Consider the following 25,155-nt stretch of genomic DNA (forward strand, 5'->3'; position numbering starts at 1 on the left):
TGAGACTTCACTAACATTTAACTTGGCGAAGTTTGCAAGGGTCTTGCTTAAGTGTCTTCTATGAATTACTAACTCTGGCCCCCAAAATGGAGAAACTGGAAGAATAACCCTCTAGGTGCTGGACCTCATCACTTAAATACAATGAGACCAAATTCATTATCCCATTCGGTTCATGGTATTTCTTGAGACCATCTGGGCAAGAAGGGACTATGTCTGCTAAGGTGTGAGTCACAGGGGAAGGCAAATTCTTCATTGGAAGCTGAAGGTGTCCAATGAAGAATATCAAAAGAAATAGGCCCTTCCTGGCATTTCACTACTGTTTACCCACAAGCAAGGGAGAAATATGGTCAGTGCCACCTATTCAGCCTTTATTTCCACAAAGGCAAAGGTGAGAATAAAGACTGCCATCTCAATTAAATTAAACATCATCTGAACTCAGAACTACCAAAGAAAAAGCCAAAAAGAGATGACTAGCTTGGCAATCTGGCTGTTTCTTGACCCAATTTCAACCAAATCAGTTCCTAGTCTGAAGTCAGCCTGTTTTGCAGTTGCTCAAGAAATTAGTTCAGTTCTTAGAATGACCCAAGAGGTCAATTCACAGCCCAGAATGAATCCAAACCTTCAGGTTCACTTATAAAGCAGTTCTGTATACCAGGCACTGTGCTAAATGGCACCTCATCACATTTAACTTCCTGAACAACTCTAAGTAGGCGTTATTGTCCATCTTCAGATGCGGAGACCAATCCCCAGAGAGGACAAGGTCACTGAGCTGGTAGTGATGAGAGCTGAACTCAGGTCTGTCCAACTCCAAAGCCTATGCCCTTCTGCTTCTTTTAGCTCTATCTCTAAACTAGGGCTAAAAAGTCTGTTGGACAAGTAGAGGCCACTATGCATCAAAATGATTTTTGGACATGGGAAGACCACCCACTCTATCTAAAATAGCCCACCACTACCACTTGCTACTCTCTTCTCTTATTCTACTTTACTCTAGCAGTTATCTCTGAAATTACATCCATTCATTGAACAAAGACTGATTGTGCTTCTACTACATTCTAGGCACTGAAAACATATAGCCTGAACTAGACAACAATCTCTACCCTCACAGAGCTGACATTATTTAACTTATTCCTACTTGTCTCTCTATCAAAATCTCCATATAATACGTCTTGCTTACTGCATATTCCCAACACCTAGAACAACTCCTGGTATGTGAGTACAAGAGACAGCAGTGTTTGTCAAAGAATTCCACCATTCCAAGAATTCAGCATCCACAACATCTTCAGCAATGGTGCAGAAAACTGGTCAAACAATTCACCAAACTGGTTTTATTCCCATGCAGAGTTCCTTACAGTGCACTGTCTTAGTGCCATACCATGGCTGTTATATGAAGCTTTAAATAAAATCTTTAAGACATTCCATATTTTTTAAATGTAGAAACAAACCCAGTTTATTCATCTGTAAGAGTTAATTTTTCTGAGCAAAAAAAACCCACGAAAAAAACCAGTAAGATAGCCACAATACTATAAGGTAATAAATGCAGATGAGAAAAAAAGAATTTTAAAAGATTTTTATTTGCAAAATAAAAATAAAACTAATCTGAATCAGGTTCCTTCTTCTTTCTTCTTGAGCCTTTCGAGTTAGTCCCAGGTTCTGTTCTCTCTCTGCCATGCTCAGTTCGTTGTGTCAGCCATTCTTTCTCTAGCTGTTTCAGCATGTCTGCAGTGAGGAGTCCTTGCTGCACCAATCTGGAAGCAAGGGATTTCTCTGCTGCACTGGGGCTGGGTGGCTCAGCAGCTTTACTCCCTAGAGTTTTGGTACCGCGCATCCTTCTTGCTTGGTTTTTCAATGTTCCTGGCAAACGAGACCGGCTCTCTGCTGACAAATTCTCCAAATTCAACAGCTTATGTGTCTCTGAAATTTTAATAAGTTTGGTGATGTTGTGTACACCCTCTTGGATAATGCCATCTAGTTCTTTCTGGAGGTCTCGAACAAGGCTGGCATCTGGAAACATATCTATAAACCGATAGCTGGGAAAAAGACATGTTACATTATAGCAACAGCTCTTATCACAGTTGCTGAACTAATATAATAACCTCAATGACAAAACTACATCTTGACACCAATTAATTACAAATGTTCTGTTTCTGCAAAATTTGCCCAGTGTTTTTGCTCAACTTTTATTCTGCCCCAACACACCTCAAGGATATATCATTATGAGGATGGGTCATCATTCCTACCACCTTAAGTGATTCCTATACAATCCCCTAGTGGGACAGGCCCCTCCTTTGAGAATCACCGATCTACAGTAGTACAGCAGGTCCTTGAATAACATCGCCTTGTATAACACTGTTTCATTATAACGCAAGATGCCACAGAAACTTAACTCTTGTTTATATCAATTAGCCTATGGTAAAATTGGTTTTCTTGCATGTCTTGTCCTTTCGATTAAAGTCTCAGAACCTATCAACAACATTAATTGAGGACTTTGTACCTCTCGAATGTGAATAAATAAATGAATCACCTGGAGAATCTTGTTAAAATGCAGAATTTGATTAGGTCTGATATTCCCTATTTCTAATAAGCTTCCTCCCTTTGAGTAGTAAGGACCTACCTATCTTAACTAGAATCATAAGAACTCTTTAAGTCATTTTTGGAATGGGGATAAACTAGGCTCAACTGCCTTTATGGACAATAAACATAATATAGAGCATCCTGCAAATATGTGCCTAACTTGAAAGAGCAAAAGATCATTCATAAAACCTTTGATTTGCCCTGTTACTTAGAAAAATGAGAGCACATAAAGGAAAAATTTGATACCTTAGCCACAGGTAAAGATCCAAGACATCATGGATAGCTTCAAGATCCATGAGGTCTTTAATATTCTTAGGTGGAAGCAATGGCCATTTAATATACCGCCGTAACCATGCGAAGGTCAAGGGCTCATTCCTGCTATATTGCCTGGCAAACTGAGAGAAACAGAAGAAAAAGTTTAGTAAAAGAATTAGGAAAAAAAAAAAAAGTACAACAGAATGTTAACTGTGACTGTGTTTCAACAGGCAAGCTGGTTTCTTTCCTTCTTTATACTTTTCTGTATTTTAAAGAACATTTAATATTTTATAAAGGTAATTTTTTTAAAAGGTGGGGGAATGACAGCCTTCTTTTTACAAAACCACTGTCCTCAGAGGCCATCAATGGGATAGAGCTCTTTTAAAGTTCATTAATAATGGAGACCAAGGAAAACTCTCTCGATTTCACATTCTAATCTTGAAACAGCGCATAAGCAACAGTCACAATTGTCCTTACTCCTTAGTAAAATGCTTCTGCTTCCTTAGAATAATTCACAGAGTGGTGTAAATGGGGCCACGGCCATGGGCTCAGGCTCTGTCCAGGTCAGTCTGCAGCACCTAAGACTCTGTTCCATAAACTTCAACCTTATGCCAGCTGGCTCTCTAACAAATGCCAGCCTCTAAGAAACATATCTCCTAGGTAACTACCTGGACAGGGAAGACCTCTAAGACATAATAAGGGAAAAGAAAATGGCAAGCTGAGGAATAATTCATTATAACATTTATGGGAAAACACACCTACACACCAAAACTAGAATCCCTACATGTAGACCTCCATAGGCAAATGCAACTGAAGAGGTCTGAAAGAACACACACAAACTGATAATAGTTATGTCATAGGACTGAGACTGGGGGAGGCAGTCCAATTTATCCTATCTGCAATGTTCCAATTTTGTGCAAAGAGAAAGTATGTATGTATTACTTATGTAATTTAAAAATAAATTTAGAAATAGAGTTGATAAAAACAGAGCTAATAACGCAGAATGCTAAGGTCTATAAAAGAAATGGCAGTGGAACTATAACCGTGAGTCAGGAAAATATTCAAAGAGGTCAGACCTTTGGGTTCAGTGTGGTGGCAAGGGTATTCCAAGCAGAGCAACAGGGAGAGCAAGGGCCCAGAGAGGTTAAGAGGACACAGCTTCCACTGTCCTTCCCTGGCCACCTTGTTTTGGTGAATCCTGTGCTCCCCAGAAGTCAGCAATTTGTATCCTTACTCAAATGAGTTAAAAGAAAAGGACTGGAAGCCCGGCACCAAACTCACACAAGATAGCACTCCCTGGCTCAGTGCCTTATGGTTAAGATAAGGGAATACTACTGCCACTACTAACCCCCTCGTCCGCCTCCCTTCCAAAAGCATTACCCAACACCAGTAAGGAAAAGGTGTATTATCAGGCAAAGGCCCCCTTCCCCTGAAAAAAACTGTATTTAATTATTTTTGTTTTAGCTTCTCCACAAAGGCTACCATATAAGCCTCAATATAAAGCAAGGGTCTCCTTTCCCCAAAAAATTATTTGTAAGAAAAAGAGAGTCCCTTTATATTTAAGTTTTTACACAGTATCTCATATTAAAGGATAGTCTCCAACTGTTTTATTTTGAGTAACGAAGTACTGTTGGGGAAAAATACCTCAACCTAAACCAACTCAAAATATCCTAAAGATAAGGCTTACCTGTAACAATGAGGAGCAGACAAAGGGCTGCTTCTTGTTGATAGGGGCTGTGCAGAAAACATACCTCACTCGTAGACTTAACGGAATATGCTGGATCAGTTCTGCAGAAAATTTAAAATCATCCATATTGCAGACAAAATACTGCCCATCGACTTGTGAAAAGTCTACGAAAATATCCTGGGAAGGAAAAGATATATTAAATTACTGGACTGCGTAACTGGGCATGAATAAAGTGCTCAAATTACAAAAGACAAGCTCTTTAACCCAGGGGTGGGGAACCTTTTCTCTGCCAAGGGCCATTTGGATATTTATAACATCATTCTCAGGCCATACAAAATTATCAGCTTAAAAATTAGCCTGCTATATTTGGTCAAACATTTAATTAACTCACCCCTAATGTGATGGCTGGAACTGCTTCTCTTTGGTGAGGCCTTGGCAGGGCCAGACCAAATGATTTCAATGGTCCATGGGTTGGCCGCTCCCACCCCTGCTGTAACCCAGTACAGACTTCTAGAAAGGCCTGCTTTATTCACAGCCTCCTCAAGCTAACAGATTCCTCCATAACCTTCCCAATCTAAAACACTCAGACAAAAGTCCCTCAAAATTTTGAAAGTTTTTACTTTCAACATAAACTTCATAAACCGCAACTTCACAAAAACAGACTATCCATTCATGTTAACTAGTAATGAGGTTAACTAGTAATTATCTGATGGATCAACATTTTAATTTGTTTTCATTTTAATTTTTAACTTTCTTTATTTTTGAGAATTTTTATCAGTTTATTTGAGCTAAAACTGATGACAGTTTCAGGGAAGCAAGATATCAAATGCTCCAATTTTTTGTTTTTCAATTATAGTTGACATACAATATTATATTAGTTTCAGGTCTACAACCCCAGTAATCAGACATTTAATAACTTATGAAGTCATCACCCTGATGAATTTAGTACCCACCTAACACCATACATAGTTATTACAATATTATTCACTAAATTCCCCTTGCTGTACTGTTTATCTCCATGACCATAATACCAATTTGTACTTATTAATCCCTTCATCTTTTTCACCTGTCCTCCCAACCCCCCTCCCGTCTAGCAACCATCAAAATATTCTCTGTATCTATGAATCTGTTTCTATTCTGCTTGTTCATTTATTTTGTTTTTTAGATTCCACATGTAAGTGAAATCATATCACATTGGTCTTTTTCTTTCTGACTTATTTCACTCAGCACAATACCCTCTAGGTCCATCCATGTGTTGCAGATGGCAAGATTTCATTTGATGGCTTAGTCATATTTCACTGTATATATATATACATATATACATATACACACATATGTGTATATATATATGCACCACTTCTTTATCCATTCATCTATCAACGGACACTTAGAATCAAAGTATAGATAAAGAACTTCCCAGACAAGAAAAAGCTGAAGGAGTTCATCACCACCAAACTAGTATCACAAGAAATGTTAAAGGGTCAAGAAGGAGAAAGAAGGAAAAAGAGAAAGAAGAAAATATAAAAAATGTAAATAATAAAATGGCAATAAGTATATATCTATCAACAATTATTTTAAATGCAAATGGATTAAATGCTCCAATCCAAAGACACACAGTGGCCCTGGCCCGTTTGGCTCAGTGGTTAGTGCATCGGCCCCCGGACTGACAGGTCGTGGAGTAAATTTCCAGTCAAGGGCAGGTACCTTGGTTGCAGGTTCAATCCCTGGCCCTGGCCGGGGTTCGTGAGGGAGGCAGCCAATCGATGTGTCTCTCTCATATAAATGTTTCTCTCTCCATCTTTCTCCTCTTCCTTCCTCCCTCCCTCCCACTCTCTCTGAAAATCAATGGAAAAAATATACCCAGAAGAAGATTAGCCAAAAATAATAATAATAAATTTAAAAAAAGAAAAAGACACACGGTGGCCGAATGAATAATAAAACCAGACCCTTCCATATGCTGTCTACAAGGGACTCACTTCAGATTGAATTCACACACAGACTGAAAGTAAAGTGATGGGAGGAGATATTTCATCAAAATGGGAACAAATAAAAAGCTGGGGTAGCCAAACTTATGCCAGACAAAATAGACTTTAAAACAAAGTGGGACCCAGCATTCCACTTCAGGGTATTTATCTGAAGAAACCCAAACACTAAAGAGAAAAGACATGTGCAGCCATATATTCATTGCAGCACTGTTTACAATAGCCAACATATCAACAGTTTTAGAAGACATTTCAAAATGATTTTCTACTTACAATGAGATTAGAAAGTGTTGTATCAGGGAGATGGTAGGCAAACATTTCAATCTGTTCAGCAGTTGGATGAAGGCCAGCTGCCTTTAGTAAAAGAAAAAAACAACCATAAGGTTATTTCTTTAAAAAGGACAAGTTTTCCTAAGTTAATTCAAGGTAAAGTCCTACATAAGAATTTGAGTAAAATAAAGAAAAGCATCATCATTTTCCCACTTATTACCTATTAGGAAAGCTTATGAGATAATTTAGCAAAACTAACCAATTATACCCACTGAGTAATTAGTCAATCTTTTACTCCCATTTTAGTTATATTTCTAAAATCTATGATGATCTGATAGAGTACCAAAATGCTTTCCTGGGTCTCAATTCTCTCCACTGAACAAAAATGAACAAGGAAAACCCAAATGCTTTAACCAGGACAGTAACACTAACATACAGACATATATAAATACATGAAAAAATGTCTAAGCTGGAGGCCAATTATCTCTACCTGTTTACCTGAAATGCCTACAAGCTAGGAAAAAAGGGAATGAGAAAGAGGACAGGAGAGTGACATGAATCACGGTCGGAAGAGAGTATGAGCACAAGAAATGAGGCACTGTGCACAAGAAGGAAATGGTGTGTCATTATCAACTGCACTCTTAATAGCTACAAAAATTATTTCAACCTCAGCTTTCCTCCAGGAATTTTCCTTGCATTATCTCATTTATACTCCCCTTTACCCAGGGTCACTGAAAAATGAGAAGAGCCACATTTAGTAAATTATCCAGGCAACTTAAATTGTAATAGTAAGCCCTGGAAAGTTTGGCTCAGTGGTTAGAGCGTAGACCAGCAGACTGAAAGGTCCAGGGTTCAATTCTGACCAAGGGTGTGTACCTCAGTTGTAGGCTCGATCCCCGGCCCTGGCTGGGGTATGCACAGGAGGCAACCCATCGATGTGTCTCTCTCACATTGATGTTTATATATCTCTCTCTCTCCCTCCCTTCCACTCTCTCTGAAAAGCAAAGGAAAAATATCCTCGGGAGAGGAAATAAATAAATAAATAAATAAATAAATAAATAAATAATAGTAACAGTTAGTGCCTGGCCACAAAGTGTGGCCCAGTGGACAGAGCATCATCCCATGCACCAAGAGGTCACTGTTTTAATTCCTGGTCAGGGCACACACCTGGGTTTCGAAGGCATGCAGGAGGCAGCTAATCATCAATGTTTATCTCTCTCTCCCCCGCTTCCTCTCTCTAAAAAATCAATTAAAACACACTTTTAAAACACTGAAACAGTTAGTTTGTTTAAAATATGTGCACATTCGCCTCATTAACTACGCTAACCAAAATTTAACCTTGTCCTCACTGGCTCCAAGTTGTATTGCTTAGTGCTGTTTTTGGCCCCCCCGCTCACGGGTTTCTTCTACATTCAAGTTTCTGGCAATTTTTCAGTCTGCTTACATAGCGGTGTGCCTGCCTGAAGCACCTGTGCCCCTATCCCCACCTGCTGCTAGATTATAGGAAGAACTATGGGAAAATCAGGTTCCCTAGACTTGTTCAGTCTGGATCTTTCACCTGCACACCATTCTCAACCAGGGGGTCTCTATTCCTCTCCAAAGCAATCAAGTAAGGCTTTCATGGTATAAATTTTTCCTTTTGTTTATTTGCTTCCAAGTGTCTGAGGCAAGAGGCTAGAAGGAGGGTGAAGGAAGAAATGACTGTCCTCCAAAGAGAAGTAATTAATCTCACCCTTATAGGATCCACAGGCCTATTCAAGATTTCCTTTAATAAACGGAGGTCTTCTCGATTCATTGTTGTAACCTCTCCTTCTTTATATCTCGAACTGAATCTACCAGCTCTGCCGGCAATCTGCAAGGCTTGAGAAGTGGTGATTGGCTCTATTTCTTTCTCTCCTTTTTCATTGATACTGGGCTTTATAAGGGAATAAAAAATAATTCTTCTTATGCTCCTGAAATAGAAATAAAAGTGATCTCACAGATGAAATCTCTCCATCATCTGGGTCACTCCAGAAATGCTCACTCAATTCTAGTTTAGGCCTACTTGCAATCTTGACCACTGTTTTCAAAATAAGGAAAAGAAGTTTGTTGGCAATTCTTTTTCTTCCCTTTAAATAGTACTTTTCAACAACTGTGTAAATTTACTAAAATTTATCAACTTGTACTTTTACAATGGGTGAACTGTATAGTGTGTAAATTATACCTCAATAAAATTACAGAACATAACTTTTTTACAAATAAACCACATAAAGTGTTCTTAGGCAGGCTGCTTTTAAAAGTTGGTTGCTATTATGGCTTTGGATAGGTTTTTTTTAATTCATTCCCCCGAGAGGAATATTTATGCTTAATACTGTTACCCCTCCAGATAACAGCTAGCCCTCCATGCATGCATAGTAGGCACTCACACAACTTGTTGACTGAGAAACTAAAAATAAAGTAAGGCAATATAATAGGATAGCAATGAAAAAGCGCAGCATGCAAAGTCCCAGAGCTATGTGATACTTTCTTTCTACTCTCCTAAATCTCAGATCTACATGATAATACCCATTCACCTAAATCGAAGTGTTTGGTCATTCTAATGCCAACTAGAAATTTTTTCATTGCCATCTAACCCACTGAATATCTATGATTGTTAAAAACAGATCACTTACAAATTAAGTCCCATGCCAATTGCATCTGTAGCTACCAGGATTTTGCATGGATCATCAGGATCATTAAACTTTTTTGCTTGAGCAAGTTTGGTTCCTAAAATAAGAAGTTTATGTTAAATCAGGGTTCTCAATCTTTTACTATATCACATTAAGTTTATCTTGGAAACCCTCACCTCCTACTTTCCATTTTATGGATAAAACTTATTGTTTCAAACTTATTTCTTTATATCCTCAAAGAGCCACATATCCTTTATTTCTACTCCTTTATATATCCCCACATACAGCAACACAATCCCACACCACACTAGCTTTATCATTTCTGAAAACACGTAGTAAAAGATTTCAAGACTACAATTTGAAGAATATTACCAAGTTCATATTTTAATGATATTTCTGTAAGAAACTCATCAGCATAACATTTAAAATAGTCTAATAACAGCAAATAATAAGAGCTAGATATAATTAAAATATTTCTATCCCCAAGATGAACTAGAGAAACATTTATTTTATATGATGTATAACAAATTACTAATATATCAAGCATCTTAATTCAATATATTTTACTGTGTTTTCCACACATATCTCAACATAAATGGCAAAAATAAGATTTCATATTCTGTCATGATAAAAGCCAGTAATTACCAGGTGGAAGACTGCCATATATAACAGCTGATTCCAATCCCCGAATTTCAATCTGTCGACTCACAGAATAAATATCATTCTTGCTAAAACAGACAATGCAGTCCCCAGGCTGAAGGTTGTCCAAAGATTCTAATGCATGATCCAGCACAGAAATGGGTGTAAGCCTCTGATAGGTTCGAACCTTTAATAAAGACATGACATTGTAAAATAACAAACCTAACTCAACTTCTTGTGATTAACAATTAAGTGAAAAACTTGCAAACATTTCAAGAGTAGCTAGAAGCTGACAAGTTCCAATGTCTTTCATGGGGAAATAAAGAAAAGCATTTAATATTATAATAAATGTTACCATCAATTCTCGTTGCTGTTTCTAAATTAATAAAATGCTAAACAGTGTTTCATAAATTTTCAAAGCCCTTTCATATACATTTGATTTTCACAGCAACTTGCTAAGTTCAGAAGGGGTATTAACTGTTACTGTCTTTTATGAAAAAGTAAAATAGAGCCCAATAAAAGATCAGGTATAAAGAGGATTTTTCCAGTTCTAGCCTTCAGCAATTTGCCTAAGAATACAAAGCTAGTAACAGCAAAGTCAAGACTAGAACCCAGAATTTCTTCTACTACACTCCACTATCTAAGTAAGGGACCAATTTTTAAATATTTCTTCATCTTATTATAGAACTCTGGTAAAGAAAACAAAAAGTAAGTTTAAAAGAAAACCAGTTACTTCCTACTCTAGGAATCTGAGAAAGGGATACAAACTACTTCTAGCAATTAGATGTATACCAAAGGCCCTAATTATCTGACATCTCAGACTTTAAAAACCACAAACTTCTGCCCTGGCCAATGTGGCTCAGCAGTTGGAGCGTCATCCTGCGCACCAAAAGGTGATTGACTCAATTCCTGCTCAGGGCACATACCCAGGTTGTGGGCTAGATCCCCAGTCAGGGAGAGTACAGGAGGTACTCTCTCTCTCTCTTTTTCTCTCTCCCCTCCCCTTCCTCTCTCTAAAATAAATAAATAAAAATAAAATAAAACCCACAAACTTTTGCCGAGCCTCAAACTTGCAACATTCCTAACTTATTTAATTCTAAAGAGATCTGCTGAAACTCTAGAAAGTTTTGTCAAGAAAATAGGAAGAATCTCCTATACTTTTGGAAGACTTAGGGTGTTGATGGCCACTCTGTTAGAACTTCAAATATCAGGTTCAACCAAATATGTATTATCCAGTCAACTACAAGGAAGAAAGCTTTCTTTTTGGTTAAGCTCTGACTTTGCCACTACCTGGGCCTATGAAGCCAATGCCTGGGTACTCTGGGCTATTTGCTATGCCATCTTGAGAACAAAGCATATAATCTAGTACCTCCACTTCCTCCCCAGTCGTGTACAAAAGCTCAGTAACCAGGTCAATAGCAGCAGTTTCTCCACATAAATGCACCTCTTCAGCACAGAGTCCTGTTGAATGCAAAATCACAATTTAAAAAATTTTAAAGATATAAAATTAAATATGCAACACTTTACAGTGTTGGATATATATTTTAATAAATATAAGGATATATATTTTAATTCTCACCTGAGAATATTTTTTAATTGATTTTTTTAGAGAGAGAGGAAGGTGCAGGGGAGAGAGAAACATCAATCAGTTGCCTCCAAATGCGCTACAACCGGGGATGGAACCCGCAACCTAGGTATGTACCCTGACCAGGAATCAAATCTGCAACCTTTAGGTGTGTGGGACGATGTTCCAACTAACTTAGCCACTGGCCAGGGACAGAAAAATTGTTTCTATTGCTTAACAACTTTACCAAATGTTTTCATAAATATTATCTGGTTCAAACCTCAAAACAACAATATACTGGGCAAAGATTATCTACATTTTTAGAAATCTCAGGGCTTTTAAATTGCTTTGGCCAAGGTTTTGATCTACTAGAGAGTGATGCCAGCCAGGACTAGAACCTGGCATTTTATGATGAGTACTAAACATTAGTCCCATGCCTTTGTTTTCAAATTAGCTTCCATGGAATCACTGAGGTGCCTCAGAAGCTGGGGGCTAAAGGGTAGAAGAAACTTCAAGCTCCTTACCCCTTAACAGATCCACTTATCTCTTTTACATTAAGTCTTCAATGAATACTCTTTATTTGAAGAAAGAGTTCAGCTATTTGTTTTTTAATCTGGAAATACCTGCCCTATAACATGTTGATCAAAAATTCACTCGAGCCTCGGCCAGGTAGCTCAGTTGTTGGAGCGTCATCCTGGTAACACCAAGGTTGCAGTTTGATCTCTGGTCAGGGCACATACAAGAATCAACCAGTGAATGCATAAATAGGTGGAACAATAAATGTTTTTTTCCCTCTCAAATCAATAAAATTTTTTTTAATTCAAAATATCAAGCAGTAGAAACATTCATTCATGTTCATGGACCTCAAGAGCCCCACTTCCAGGAACCTATCCTAAAGAAATAATAAAATAAATGAATAAAAGCCACGGCCACAAAGATTTTTACTGCAGCATTATTCATAACAGGGAGAAATGTTAAACTCTGTGGAAAAAATTATAGTACAGCTCTTCAAGGGAGACTATGCAATATTAGCATGTAGTAGAAAAAAATGTCTAAAACAACAGAACTGAAAAAAGCAAGATACAAAATTATATAGTCACAAAAGTGGCATGAAACACATCAAAATCTTAATAGTGGTTTTTGTAAATATGGTGAAATTTAAACATTTTAACTTTAATTAAATGATTGTGCTAATTTTATAATAGGGAAAATGGGTTTCCCATTATTTAAATAATATTTGGAAACTAAAACTCAACACTTAGCTGACTTTTTTGTTTGTGTCAAAAAGAAAATCTAGCTGGCTCTACTTGGCAATGTCCAACAGATAAATGCATCTCAGTGCAGATGTCACAAAGCACAGGTTTAGAGCATTAAGACCACCAACCTAGAAGTGCTCTGGTCCAGGCCCATCCTCTGGCTGGGTCTTTAATCATTTGAATTTCATCAATCACAGCCACTTCATCTTAAAATAAAAAGGTATCATAAGCAACATAATCTACTTAAATAGTATTCTAAACAAATTACAACACCAAAATTCAAGCTTTCATCTTCATGATAATCATCATCATTGATCACTAACTGCTTCTTTTCTGGCAGTCTTCATCTCAGGGCTTTACAATTATAACTCACTTCATCCTCACAACAATATAAGTAGAAAGTCATCATCATCTTCATTTTACAGAAAAATAAACTGAGACCCAGAGAGTTAACAAGGACACAGTATGTGCAATTAAGATTTAAAAAAAAAAGAAATTCGAACTCGGGCCATCTATCTCCAAAGTCCAGACTCTTAACCACTCTACTGCACTGCCTCCCAAATTAAGCAGGTTCATTTGTCCTATTTTCTGCAATCTCAGAGGCAGCCTGGAGAATCTGCTAATAAGCACACACCTACACCAGTAAAAAAAAAAGATCTATGTTTCCAGGAACCAGGAATAAGTAGATAGCGCTGCAGTAAATGAAGCATCTCTACCACAGGAACCCAGACAGGTGCAAGGAACAGAAATCCCAGCTATGATCATTCTTAGGGAATTTAAGCTTATCACTACAGCAAAAATTAGTGCCTCATTTTATTTTCTAATGCCAAAATGCTTCCAACCATATTATTTTATTCTCTTTAAGTCATATAAATTATATTTTAATTTTATTTTTGTTTTCTGTATGAAGCTATAATTGCTTATGTAATAAAAAAAGTTAACTTTCATTTAAAATGTTTTCAAAATGACTTAAATAGTTTACTGCAGTACCATATATAATAGTGAAAGACTTTAAACAACTTAAATATCCTTTATTGGAGGAATATATAATTTTAGTTATATAATGAAATGCTATATAACAGTTTAAATAAACTTGATATATATATTTATGACATATATATACACAAACAAGCCTAGATCTAAAAACATGTACAGGAAAAAAAAACCAAGTGTGAAACAATAATATAATATGATAATCATATAAATGCTTTAAAACACACCATCTATACTATTGATAGATAATATATATTGGTAGTATTAAAAAGACAGAAAAGATACACCAAATACTTGATAACAGTGGGATCAAGAGGGGAAAGGAAATTCTGGTCAAGATGGTGGTATAGGTAAACGCAGTGTCGGAACCTCCCACAACCACATCAAAATTACAACTAAACTACAGAACAACCATCATTCAGAACCACCTGAAATCTAGTTAAGTAGAAGTCCTACAACGAAGGACATAAAGCTGCCACATTGAGACTGGTAGGAGGGGCAGAGACACAGAACTGGCTGGTCCCACACCCGCATGTGGAGGATATGAACAGGAGCAGCAGCTCCGCTGTGGAGGTCTCCCTGAGGATTGAGGGGTCCCAGCCCCATACCAGAGTTCCAGTGCCAGGAAGGGAAGTCCCATAACTTCTGGCCATAAAAACCAGCAGGGAGCCCTAGTCGGTTTGGCTCAATTGTTAGAGCACCAGCCCTCGGACTGAAGGGTCCCGGGTTCGACTCCAGCCAAGGGTATGTACCCGGGTTGCAGACTTGATCCCTGGCCCCGGTCGGGGTTTGTGCAGGAGGCAACCAGTCCATGTGTCTCTCTCATGCCAATGTCTCTCTCTCTCTCTAAAAAAAAAAGCAATGGAAAAAATACCCTCGGATAAGGATTTAAAAAAAAAAAAAAATTCAGCAGGGATTATGCTAAATGGGACAGTGGGTAGCTGTAGTCCCAGGTGTGTTCCTCTTAAAGGATCTGAGCATGAACTTCCTCAGACTCATTCCTTCTGAGTTCCAGGGCTAGGGCAGCAGCTCGAGAGGCACCAGGGACATATAGGGAAGAACTGAGTTGTCTGGGATCAGGAGGAGTGCTGGAGGGGCAGTTTTCCCCCAAACAGATGTGCTGGCAAAGGCCACTGTTCCTTTTCTGAGCCCTCCCCCACACAGAGCCTGCAGGCAGGTGCAATATCTGAGTCTCCTTCAACCTAGAACACACTTTTCATTCCATCCTGGTGATTTCCTAAGACTCTGCCCCATACAACTTGTGGGCCTACCCAAGCCTTTTCTAGTGGCTTTTCTATACAAATGGCTTCTCTCACCTCATGCTTGGGATTTTCCTAAAAATCTCTCAAACAAGCAGCATCCGCCCTCTGTGTACCCTGTACCTCTTGCTAAGTGACTCTAGGCCCAGGTCGGGTGGCAGCCAGCCTTGGCTCAAAGCTTGGCCTCTCCTGGGCACCTCCAAGCCCAGCACAAATAACAGCCATCTGCAGATCACTCTGTAGCTTGTGCCAGGTGGCCACAGGCAGGGCACAGGTGGTGGCTGATCTTACACCTCCCGGGAGGCCCCAGAGCCAGTGCACCCAGTGGACAGCTTCAGATCACACCGGATTACAACCCTACCACCTTCATAAGAGACACACTCAAGGGGTGGACTCGGGGAGCACCAAAGCCCACTGAAGCAAGTTCTACTCTATAGGATCAGTTCCAGCACAGCAGCTCCTTCACTGTAGTAGCAGTCAGTCCTCAAAGCCAATTGGCCAGGGAGCCAATCCCTCCCAGTGATGCCAAGAGCAATCAAAGCTCAACTACAAAAGGACAGTGCACACAGCCCACACAGGGGACACCAGCAGCGCCCAGCTCAAGTGACTGGGGAGGCTGTGCCCCTGGGTCCTACAGTACACCTACTACACAAGGCCACTATACCAAGTCTGGGAGACACAGCAGCTCTATCTAATACGTAGGAACAAACATAGGGAAGGAGCCAAAACACGGAGACAAAAAAAACAGTCCCAAATGAAAGAACAGGAGAAATCTCCAGAAAAAGAACTAAATGAAATAAAGGCAAACAAACTACCAGATAGAGTTCAAAACAATGGTTATAAGAATGTTCAAGAAACAGTAAGAACTTCAACAGCATGAAAAAGGACACAGAAACCATAAAAAAGAACCAGTTTGAAATGAAGGATACACTAACTGAAATGAATCAATTAGAGGGACTCAATAGTAGAGTAGATGAAGCAGAGAATCAAATCAGAGATTTGGAATATAAGGAAGCAGAAAAAAAACAATCAGAATAACAAAAAGAAAAAAGAATCCAAAAATATGATAGTGTAGGAAGCTTCTGGGACAACTTCAAGCATACTAACATTTGCATCATAAGGATGCCAGGAGAAGAAAGAGAGCAGGAAATTGAAAACCTATTTGAAAAAACAATGACAGAAAACGTCCCTAACCTGGTGATGGAAATAAACATGTAAGTCCACAAAGCACAGAAAATCTCAAACAAGTTGATCCCAAAGAGCCCCACACCAAGACACATCATAATTAAAATGCAAAAGGTTAGAGACAAAGAGAGAATCTTAAAAGCAGCAAGAGAAAAGCAATTAGTTACCTACAAGGGAGCTCCCATTAGACTGTCAGCTGATTTCTCAACAGAAACTCCAGACCAGAAGGGAATGGCAAGAACTATTCAGTGATAAAATGCAAGAATCTACAATACAACCAAAATTCCTCTATCCAGCAAAGCTATCATTTAGAATCGAAGGACAAATAAAGAGCTTCCCAGACTAGAAAAAGCTAAAGGAGTTCATCACTACCAAACCAGTATTACAAGAAATGTTAAAGGGTCTTCTTTAAGAAGAGGAGAAAAAAAAAGATCAAAAATATGAATAATAAATGGTCATAAAAAGAATAAAATTTTACCATTTGCAATAACATAGATGGACCTGGAAGGTATTTGCTAAGTGAAATAAGTCAGTATGAGAAAGACAAATACCATATAATTTCACTTATGTGTGGACTCTAAAGAACAATATAAACAATAAACAAAACAGAAACAGACTCATAGATACAGAGAACAGACTTATGACTGGCAGAGGGGAGGAAGATTAGGGGACAGGGTGAAAAAGGTGAAGGGATTGAGAAGTACAGATTGGTAGTTACAAAACAGTAATAGGGATGTAAAGTACAGCATAGGGAATATAGTCAATAATAGTGTAATAACTATATGGTACCAGATGGATACTGAAAATATCAGGGGGAATACTTTGTAAAGTATATGATTATCTAACCACTATGCTGTACCCCTGAAACTAATACAAATAATACTGAAAAAAGGGGGGGGGAAGGAATTGAACTGATTGGTACAAAGGTAACTTCAAACCTGTTAATATTTTAGTTCTTTTAAGAGAAAAAGGGAAAGATTATTCAAAAGCAAACATGACAGAAAGTTTTGGGCATTTATTAGTGATAGCAGATACTGAGTATTTGTTTTACTATTATTCTCTTCTTTGTCTCAATTTAAAATTTTTTCACAATAAAAAACATTCACGTTTATCAGTATTTAAAATTTTTTTTAAATGCTATTTTTTTAAATCATGTGTACATACAAGGAGTTGTAACACTGCACATCTCAACAGTACAAGCAACATGGGTAGCCTGTTTCCCATTTGGATCCACTGTCACGCGCTCTTCACCTGTTACCAAATCACATGGCACACCCTAGGATGACAAAAAGAAACTTGGAATTATTTTCACTTTGAAAACAATAGCAAAAAGAAGTTTTGGGTAATAGAGTGTTCTCTCCATTACAATCAAATTTATTTGTCTACTAGCCGAAACAAAATATTCTCAATCCTTTAAAAAACTTTTTTCATAAAAAATAAAAGCTACTTTCTTACAAAACCTACGTAAACTTGGAACCATCTCAAGGCAGCTAAATTCTCAGGTAACAAAAGCATGAGAAATTATAGCAGTTTCACTTTTTAACTTTGTATGTTCCTACACTATTTTAGTTTATTAAAATAAAATGAACATAATTGTTTCTATATTCAAATAGCATATTATAAATAAAAGTCAAGAATGTACATCTTCCTAATATAATTCCCTGAGAAGGACCAACATCAATGCTATGGTGTACTAGAGTGATAAACCATGCTGGTTTGTCCAGGACTAAGGGGTTCCCAAGGATGAAGGACTTTAGGTGCTAAATCTTGGAAACTCCAAGCAAACTGGGACAGCTGGTCTCCCCAGCGGCCTGAAATTAATCATGAGTAAATATTACACTTATCCAAACTGAGCAACAGTTTACAACACGACTGACCTATAGCAGTCTTCCAAAATGTAAAGGAGGGCTAAGAAATTGTCTCACATTAATAGAAACTAAAGACAGGAGAACGAAAAAAGTGTGAGACCCTGGACAGAATTTGGAGGTGGGAGGCAGTGGGACTGTTATTATCATTAGACAATTGGCAAAATTTGAATATAGACTATGGAATAATAGTAGTCTATCAATACTAAATGTCCTGCTTTAGATAAATATCCTGTGGTTATGTAAAAGTCTCTGTTCTGAGGAAATACTTTTTAAGTATTTATGGATAAAGAGGCAATGAAAATACATACATTATTCAAAACAAAAAATAAGAGAATACAAATTACCTATTAAAACTGGTTAATCTCACATTAGTCATAATAAAACAATGAACCAAATTTTAGCCCCTTTCGTTAAACAATGCCTCAGACAACAGGGCATTCAGTCCTTTTCAGGTTTAGTTCAGTTGATAGTATCAAAGGTCTAATCTTAAAAAAGGTAAATTAAACATCATAACAGAGTAGTGGTTAACTCTGAGAAGGCAAAGGAAGGGTGCACAGAGTTTCAACTATATAAATAATATTTTATTTCTTAAAAATGTAAATAAAACAAGTATGGCAAAATGTTAGAATCTGATGGAAACTGGGTAGTGGGTTCAGGTTATGTGCGTTATTCTCAGCGTATCTCTGTACGTGTGAAATATTCTCTAACACTGTATTTCATTCATTCTAATACACACATTATTTTTTCACATTTTAGTATCTCTGAAATTAGGATACATCTTAACAATTGATGGCATGTCAGAGTTCAGTTGGCAGTACTTTTTCTCAATTGTACATAAAATAATGGTACATCTTACAACTGATGCCTTCTTAGATGCAATGAAATAAGGCAATTTTTGTTAACGGAAGGCATATTACATATGCACTCCACCATCCCATCTTCCTTCTCACCTGCCTCCCCACACACAAATTAATAAGAAAAGGAGCAAATATCTGGTAATATACTGACCTCGGCATTACTCTTTTCAAAGATCTCATGTGCCAGTAATTTTAAAGGGCCACAATACACTCCAGATTTTGCTGACAAGTATTTCTGGATTGCATGATAAGTCTTTCCACTGTTTGTGGGGCCTGAATGGAATATTATCTTCCGCTGTATGGCTCTGGCTTCTGGGTACCTGAAAGATGCGTAGGCTAACAGCTTAATCTCATTAATTTCAAAATCCATCTTGGCAAAGTTCTCAATTGAAAAAAATTCCAATGAAACATCCTTTTAACATTCACAAGGAAACATCTTTTAAAAACTTAATTAAATGACAAATGTCATATCCACACTAAAATAATGACTGCTTTCCAAGAATGACATTTACTAACTAGAGGACAGAAAAATCCAAATGCAAATTAATTTATTGGATATTTTTGTCATTGTACAAACCCTTTTTCCTCTGTAGTTATTTAAAATAAGTTTAAACTATTAGCTCCATAGATATGTTCACATTACTTCCACAGCTCTAAACACATGACCTTATAAGCAAATATTCCCAGGTTTCTGAATTTCAATGTATATAATAAAATGACTAAGTCTTCTGTTTCTGGCCATGATGAGTGGTACTGGACTTGCCCTCCCACCATAAACAAGTACAAAACTGGACAAAACATATGCAGCAGCTGCTTGGGGACAGTGCAGGGCTATAGGCCCTAGAAGAAAGGTACACTTGAGATGAGCCCTACTGCACCTCAGTAGGGCACAAGGAGGTACAAGCAAAGTACAATAGTCCCACTGAGCTGAGCAGCAGAGATCAAGTTCAGAAGCAGCTGAAGTTTAAAGGACAGAATGTGGAAGAAAAAAAAAAGGGAGCACTGAAGAAATAGCCTTGAAGTCTGTGTGGGAGTTCCCTGTGGTCCTTGGCCAAAGGCTTGAACATGTGCAGGGCCTAGCAGAGAATAGCTTACTAAGGGTTTGAGCAGAAAGTCTCAATGAGGTGGTAAAGTATAGGAGACAAAGGAGTTCTAGCCATGGAGGTTGTGAAAACCCATTAACACTCCAGGCATTCAGCTGAGACACCAGAAAGGCCACACATGAATTGTAAGGAAAACACCCTAAAGTAAGGGCTACTCTAGATCTGCAGTCATAAAACCTAAAACTGAGCTATATCAGGATAAGTGGGGAAACCAGTTAATTGCCTGCCAGAATTAACTGCCTCTTTTTCTAGGGAAAACAACACCATCTAGACTCCAGATTTATCATCCAGAATACAATAAAAATAATAATAATAATAATAATAATAACTAATCTCCCAAGATTAGAAACTGAAAATTTCAAATTGACAAATGAAGAAACTAACCAATTAGGTGGTATTCTTAAGTCACTGATTTTACGTAGATCATCCTTACATTCCAACACAGGAAATATCTGTTTTGCATGTCTCAAGAAAAATGGAAATAAATCATCCACGTGAGCTGGAAAATAAAACACTGCATTAACAGGTGCAATCTACATGTTACCCATAACTACATTTAGTGAAACCTTTTTTCTTAGTGAGCTAAGTTTCGGGAACATTGCCAGGATAAAAAGAAAAACCCTGGAGCAAGGAGCTCCACCCTTTCTGAGATCCTGCTTTGTCTTACATGTTCCTCCTAATTTCACTTATATTTTCTAGTAAAACAGAAAGTTGGCTGCCAACCACCATGTTCTACTCATCCAGTGTAAGCAGGTAAAGATCAGTATTGTTGAAAGTTAAATTAAAAAATAAAGAACCTGCAGGAGTAGGGAGGATGGGGTCAATGGGGGGGAAGGGGGGAGGACATCTATAATACTTACAACAACGAAGATAAATTTAAAAAATAAAATAAAATATGCCATAGAGGAACATTTGAATCTTGCTCCCCGGCATATGTCATCAGTTTGGCTCAAATAAACTCTTACAAAAATTCAATAAATAAATTAAATGAAGAACCTGGAAATATACATTAGAGAGAAGTCCTGTGGTTACTGAAGAGAAATGCAGGTGCAAACATTTTTTAAACTACAGAGACCACTGGGAGACAAAACATGAAAGTGAACTGATTTCTCAGCAAGAAGTCTCCATGCCCAGTGGCTCTGAGAAGGGTGGGGCCCTGTCCCATTCTGCTTTGTATCCAGGTTTCTACCTCAGTGTCTGGCACAGGGTAAAGGTCTAATTATCAAATACACTTAAAATATATAACCAAAGCCAAGCTGCCTATGGGAACAAAAAAATGATGCTCTTACTTTTTTTCTTTTATGGCAAGAACTCTGTCCTGATATGAAGGAGAAAGAAGCAGTGGCAGAAACAGATGGAATCTGCTATGCATTAATTCCACCTTGTGTTAGAGTTCATTTCACTGGCGCCTATATTAACACAGAGTAAAGAGCAGATGGTGACAGATCAAATCTACCTCCAGTCTAAAACTTATGGGTGATTTAATAACTAGCTCAGGAACCCAATATAAAAGCAGGACCTTAGAGCCTCCTATGCAAGCACTAAGTTATTAACAGAGAATGTTAATAGGGCCTATTCTAAACAAATAAGCCCTGACCACAGAAATAAACATGAAGTATGGGAAGACACAGTATGTTCAACAAGATTTTAAAAAATCTCTATAAAAACTTGCCTGCACTGAAGCAAATATCATTCAAAATAATGTGAATGTCCACATCCAAGGAATGAGACTGCATGATGTAATTCCTAAAGCTTATGAAAGCTTGGTGGAAGAGACGAGCTGCAGGAAATACAAAATCAAAATAGGCAGGGCTTAGTTTTCATTTCACTTCTCATTTTAAAAAGTACATATACACATCACACCTAATTAATCAGTTTGTTTGGTTTTTTTTTCGGTTTATCAGATCTGGGCTAAAACTGAAATCCTAGCACCACATGAAAGAAAGCTGAACACAGCTCCTTTGCTCTACATCTGGCTCAGACAGAAGCAAAGGTCACAATTATGTACTTATGTCCAGGCCACACAAGGTGCTACACAATACTGACAAATCTATAATTAGAAAGTAATATCTCTAAATGGAATGTTATTTGCATTACCATCGAGTCCATAATCAGCACTCAGTTTCTGAATTTCTTTCCTCTTGTAAAACTGGTCTAAGATCTTCTTTACTTCATCTGGAAGAAAGGTTTCAAAATTTAAAATGTATTTAACATTTTTTTTCCAAACAGAGAAATGCCTAAAAAACAAAAGAAACTTGAAGTCATAACACTCAAGGCAGCAGTCTACCAAGTGCTGCAAGAACTTAGAAGGTTTTACTTGGTCACAAGCTCATTACTTAATAGTGAGATAGAGTGCCTAGAAAAATGATAACATCAAGCAATGCAATATTCCTGTTATTCTGCAGAGGAATAAGCAAGGTGCTACAGGATTAGACGCTGCCTCTAGCCTTCATTAGGCCACTTTTAGACAACCATGTTCTATTTTGTTTACTTACAACCATTATGAACATCTAATAGTGAGCAGCTTAAAGGTGTCTAGAAAGACAACCAATACTGCAAGGACCAGACCATTACGCTTTTATGCAAATAACTAAAGGAGCCAGGGTTGACCTTTAGTTTGAAGATGATGATTTTAGGGAGAACAGGTTACACTTATTTTGTTCTAGATGGCATAACTAAAGTCAGTGGGAAGGGAGGGGAGCTGATTTCAGTGGAATTTATACAAGAGCTTCCTAACAACCAGAACCATGAAAAGGGTCTGCCTCACAAAAGTGCCAGCTCCTTGTCAATGAAAAATACTCAAGGCTTAAATGACTATTTCAAAGGTGATGGCAGAGAAATTGCTGTACTGTAGGGGAGGTCGGATTGGATGCCTGCTGAAGTAACGTGATACTATGAATCAATATTTTAAATATTTTATTAAAAGTATTTTATATTAATCAAGCTGAGACTGTATTGCCATTGAACATGTTAAAGTATTACTGCATTATTCTGTGGAGATAAACATTTTACTGATCCAGCCACACACTGTGAATTGTTAGGAATGTGGTGGGCAGTTACAACATGAACAGAGGAAGGAGGATGGGCAAAACAGGGAAAACAAGGGCCCCGCTCCCAGGGTGGCCTTTCCTCCCCTGGCATATATACGGCTGGTCATGCGTCTGAAACCCCTGACCGATCACTGGTCACGAGGATTAGACCCCCTGACCTTTCACATCACTGGTCATGTGGCTCGAACCCTCCTACGTTTCTAGAGCGAAAGAGATCTGGATCTGAGTCTGGTTCCTCGCGGCAACCACCACACAGCCCAACACGACCCTGGCAGGCACGATGACAACGCTCGGGGGGGCCTCGGTCTCCGGGGGGAGAAGGGCCGCAACCGCCTCAGGGCCGCGTGTAGGCCCAGCGGACACCGCCCGCCGCCCCGCTAGCTCCCGCACTCACTCTTATCCAGGGGCCGGGTGAGCTCCGCCCCGACGTCGCCATCTGCGCTGGGGCCCTGCGGTTTCACAGTCAGCGGCACAAACAAGGACGTGTTCGGGGTTTTGGAACCTCCTGAGGCAGAGGAGGAGGAGGCAACGGCGGGCACGCGCCCCAGCGGCCCAGGAAAGGGCGCGACCTGGGCGCGAAGAGCAGAGCAGACGGCCGCCCGGTGGCCAGCGTGGCGCCCCGCCGGGAGCCGAGCCCACAGCAGGGCACACCGCGGAAAGGACATTTAGACCGCAGGCCCTAAAGGAGACTGGCTGGAGCCGCGAGAGGACCGGCGGTTGACAGTGACGCACGTCGCCAGCGCCTATTCTCCGGAAAGACCCAGACCCAGCAGAGGAGTTGCCCAGGAAAACGCGCGATCAAAAAGAAAAAGTGCCTGCAGGAGGATTACTCCGAAAGGGGAGGAAAAGATTAGGAATGAAAACTAGAAAAGATAAGCTCGTGTTCTCTGTCTTTCATTAGATATTGGGGCCAGCTTTCTCTAAAAAAAAAAAAAAAAGAAAGAAAATTATCAGGCATCTTCACGGATGTCACAGATGAGAGGAGGGGCCTGCGGAGTGTCACGTGACGTCAGCTGGCCCGGTCAGTAGGCGCAGGTTTGGAAGCACGTGGGCAGCGCTGTGAGCTGTGTCCGCGAGAAGCAGTTCGTGTGCTGTGAGCGTGGCTTGCGGGCTCCAACACTAAAGACGTTTCCCCGAAGGTTTCTTGTAATATTGACTTTAGTTTTCTGATAGAGTAGCATTAGAGAGCATAACTTGATTTGCCCAACAGGAACGTTGCTGGTCCGCATTTCTTAGGTAAACCCCTCGTATGGCACGTGCCAGTACTTTAAGGTGAGCAGTTTCTGCACTTCCACGCAGCTGGTATGTCACAACCGCGTGGCAAAAATAGGTCCTCTGCCCCCGGCCAAAGTTTAGCTTCATTTGCATTGGCTGGATGCTGTCATGAGCTTGCAACACTAAATTGACAGTATGCTGTTACATTTTTCCACCTTTCATTATACATAAATCATTAAGATCTTGCAACTTGAAGTGTCAAATAGGATTTCAATAACAATTTGCTATGTGCCTTTTATTCACTTTTTTAAACATCAGGGATACAAGAGTAATTTTATTACATTTGGGCACATATACCTTTCTAAAGGACACCTTTGATTTTATAATCACTAGGAAAGTTAGGTTCGTTCATTTTTTCAGATATTGTGTATGATAAGCACAGAGTATACCAAACTGAACAGGCTTAGCCCTCAAGAGGCTTAAAATCCATTTAATGAACGTCTTTTAAGTGTGGTAAGCAGAGTCCTGGAGGTGTACACAGCATGCCTAGGCAGCACAATAAACACAAATCTCTGACTTGGAGATGAGGTCAAGCCAGATTGGCCAGGAGAGACTTGACTAGCTGTTAGCTGGCGTGTAGGAAGGTGGGTGGGTATTCTCCAGAGTCTGGCATAACTGGAACTGAAGGTGTTAGTAATATGGAATTTAAACTTTACCCTAGAATCGAGTCACTGTAAGATTTTAGGTATGGGA

The 25,155-nt window shown here is 38.8% G+C and overlaps 1 protein-coding gene and 1 pseudogene across 2 annotated transcripts in view; one reads left to right on the forward strand and one right to left on the reverse strand.

Moving 5' to 3' along the window:
* Positions 1-25,155, forward strand: part of LOC308567311 (small ribosomal subunit protein uS2-like) — a 558,798-nt pseudogene that overhangs the window by 240,133 nt on the left and 293,510 nt on the right. The gene's annotated exons all lie outside the window — the stretch shown is intronic.
* SUPV3L1 (Suv3 like RNA helicase) lies at positions 1,553-24,173 on the reverse strand. Its single transcript, XM_081158596.1, has 15 exons — positions 23,582-24,173; positions 22,235-22,312; positions 21,810-21,917; positions 20,522-20,636; positions 19,186-19,354; positions 17,474-17,585; positions 13,001-13,078; positions 11,422-11,513; positions 10,059-10,239; positions 9,417-9,510; positions 8,498-8,717; positions 6,769-6,849; positions 4,514-4,690; positions 2,818-2,966; positions 1,553-2,027 (listed from the first exon to the last, which is right to left on the reverse strand). The coding sequence occupies exons 1-15, from the start codon at positions 23,850-23,852 to the stop codon at positions 1,592-1,594; spliced, it is 2,361 nt and encodes a 786-aa protein (XP_081014722.1). The 5' UTR covers positions 23,853-24,173; the 3' UTR covers positions 1,553-1,591.

The sequence above is a fragment of the Miniopterus schreibersii genome, assembly GCF_964146895.1.
Source record: "Miniopterus schreibersii genome assembly, chromosome: 14".
In the NCBI taxonomy this organism is placed as follows: Eukaryota; Metazoa; Chordata; class Mammalia; order Chiroptera; family Miniopteridae; genus Miniopterus; species Miniopterus schreibersii.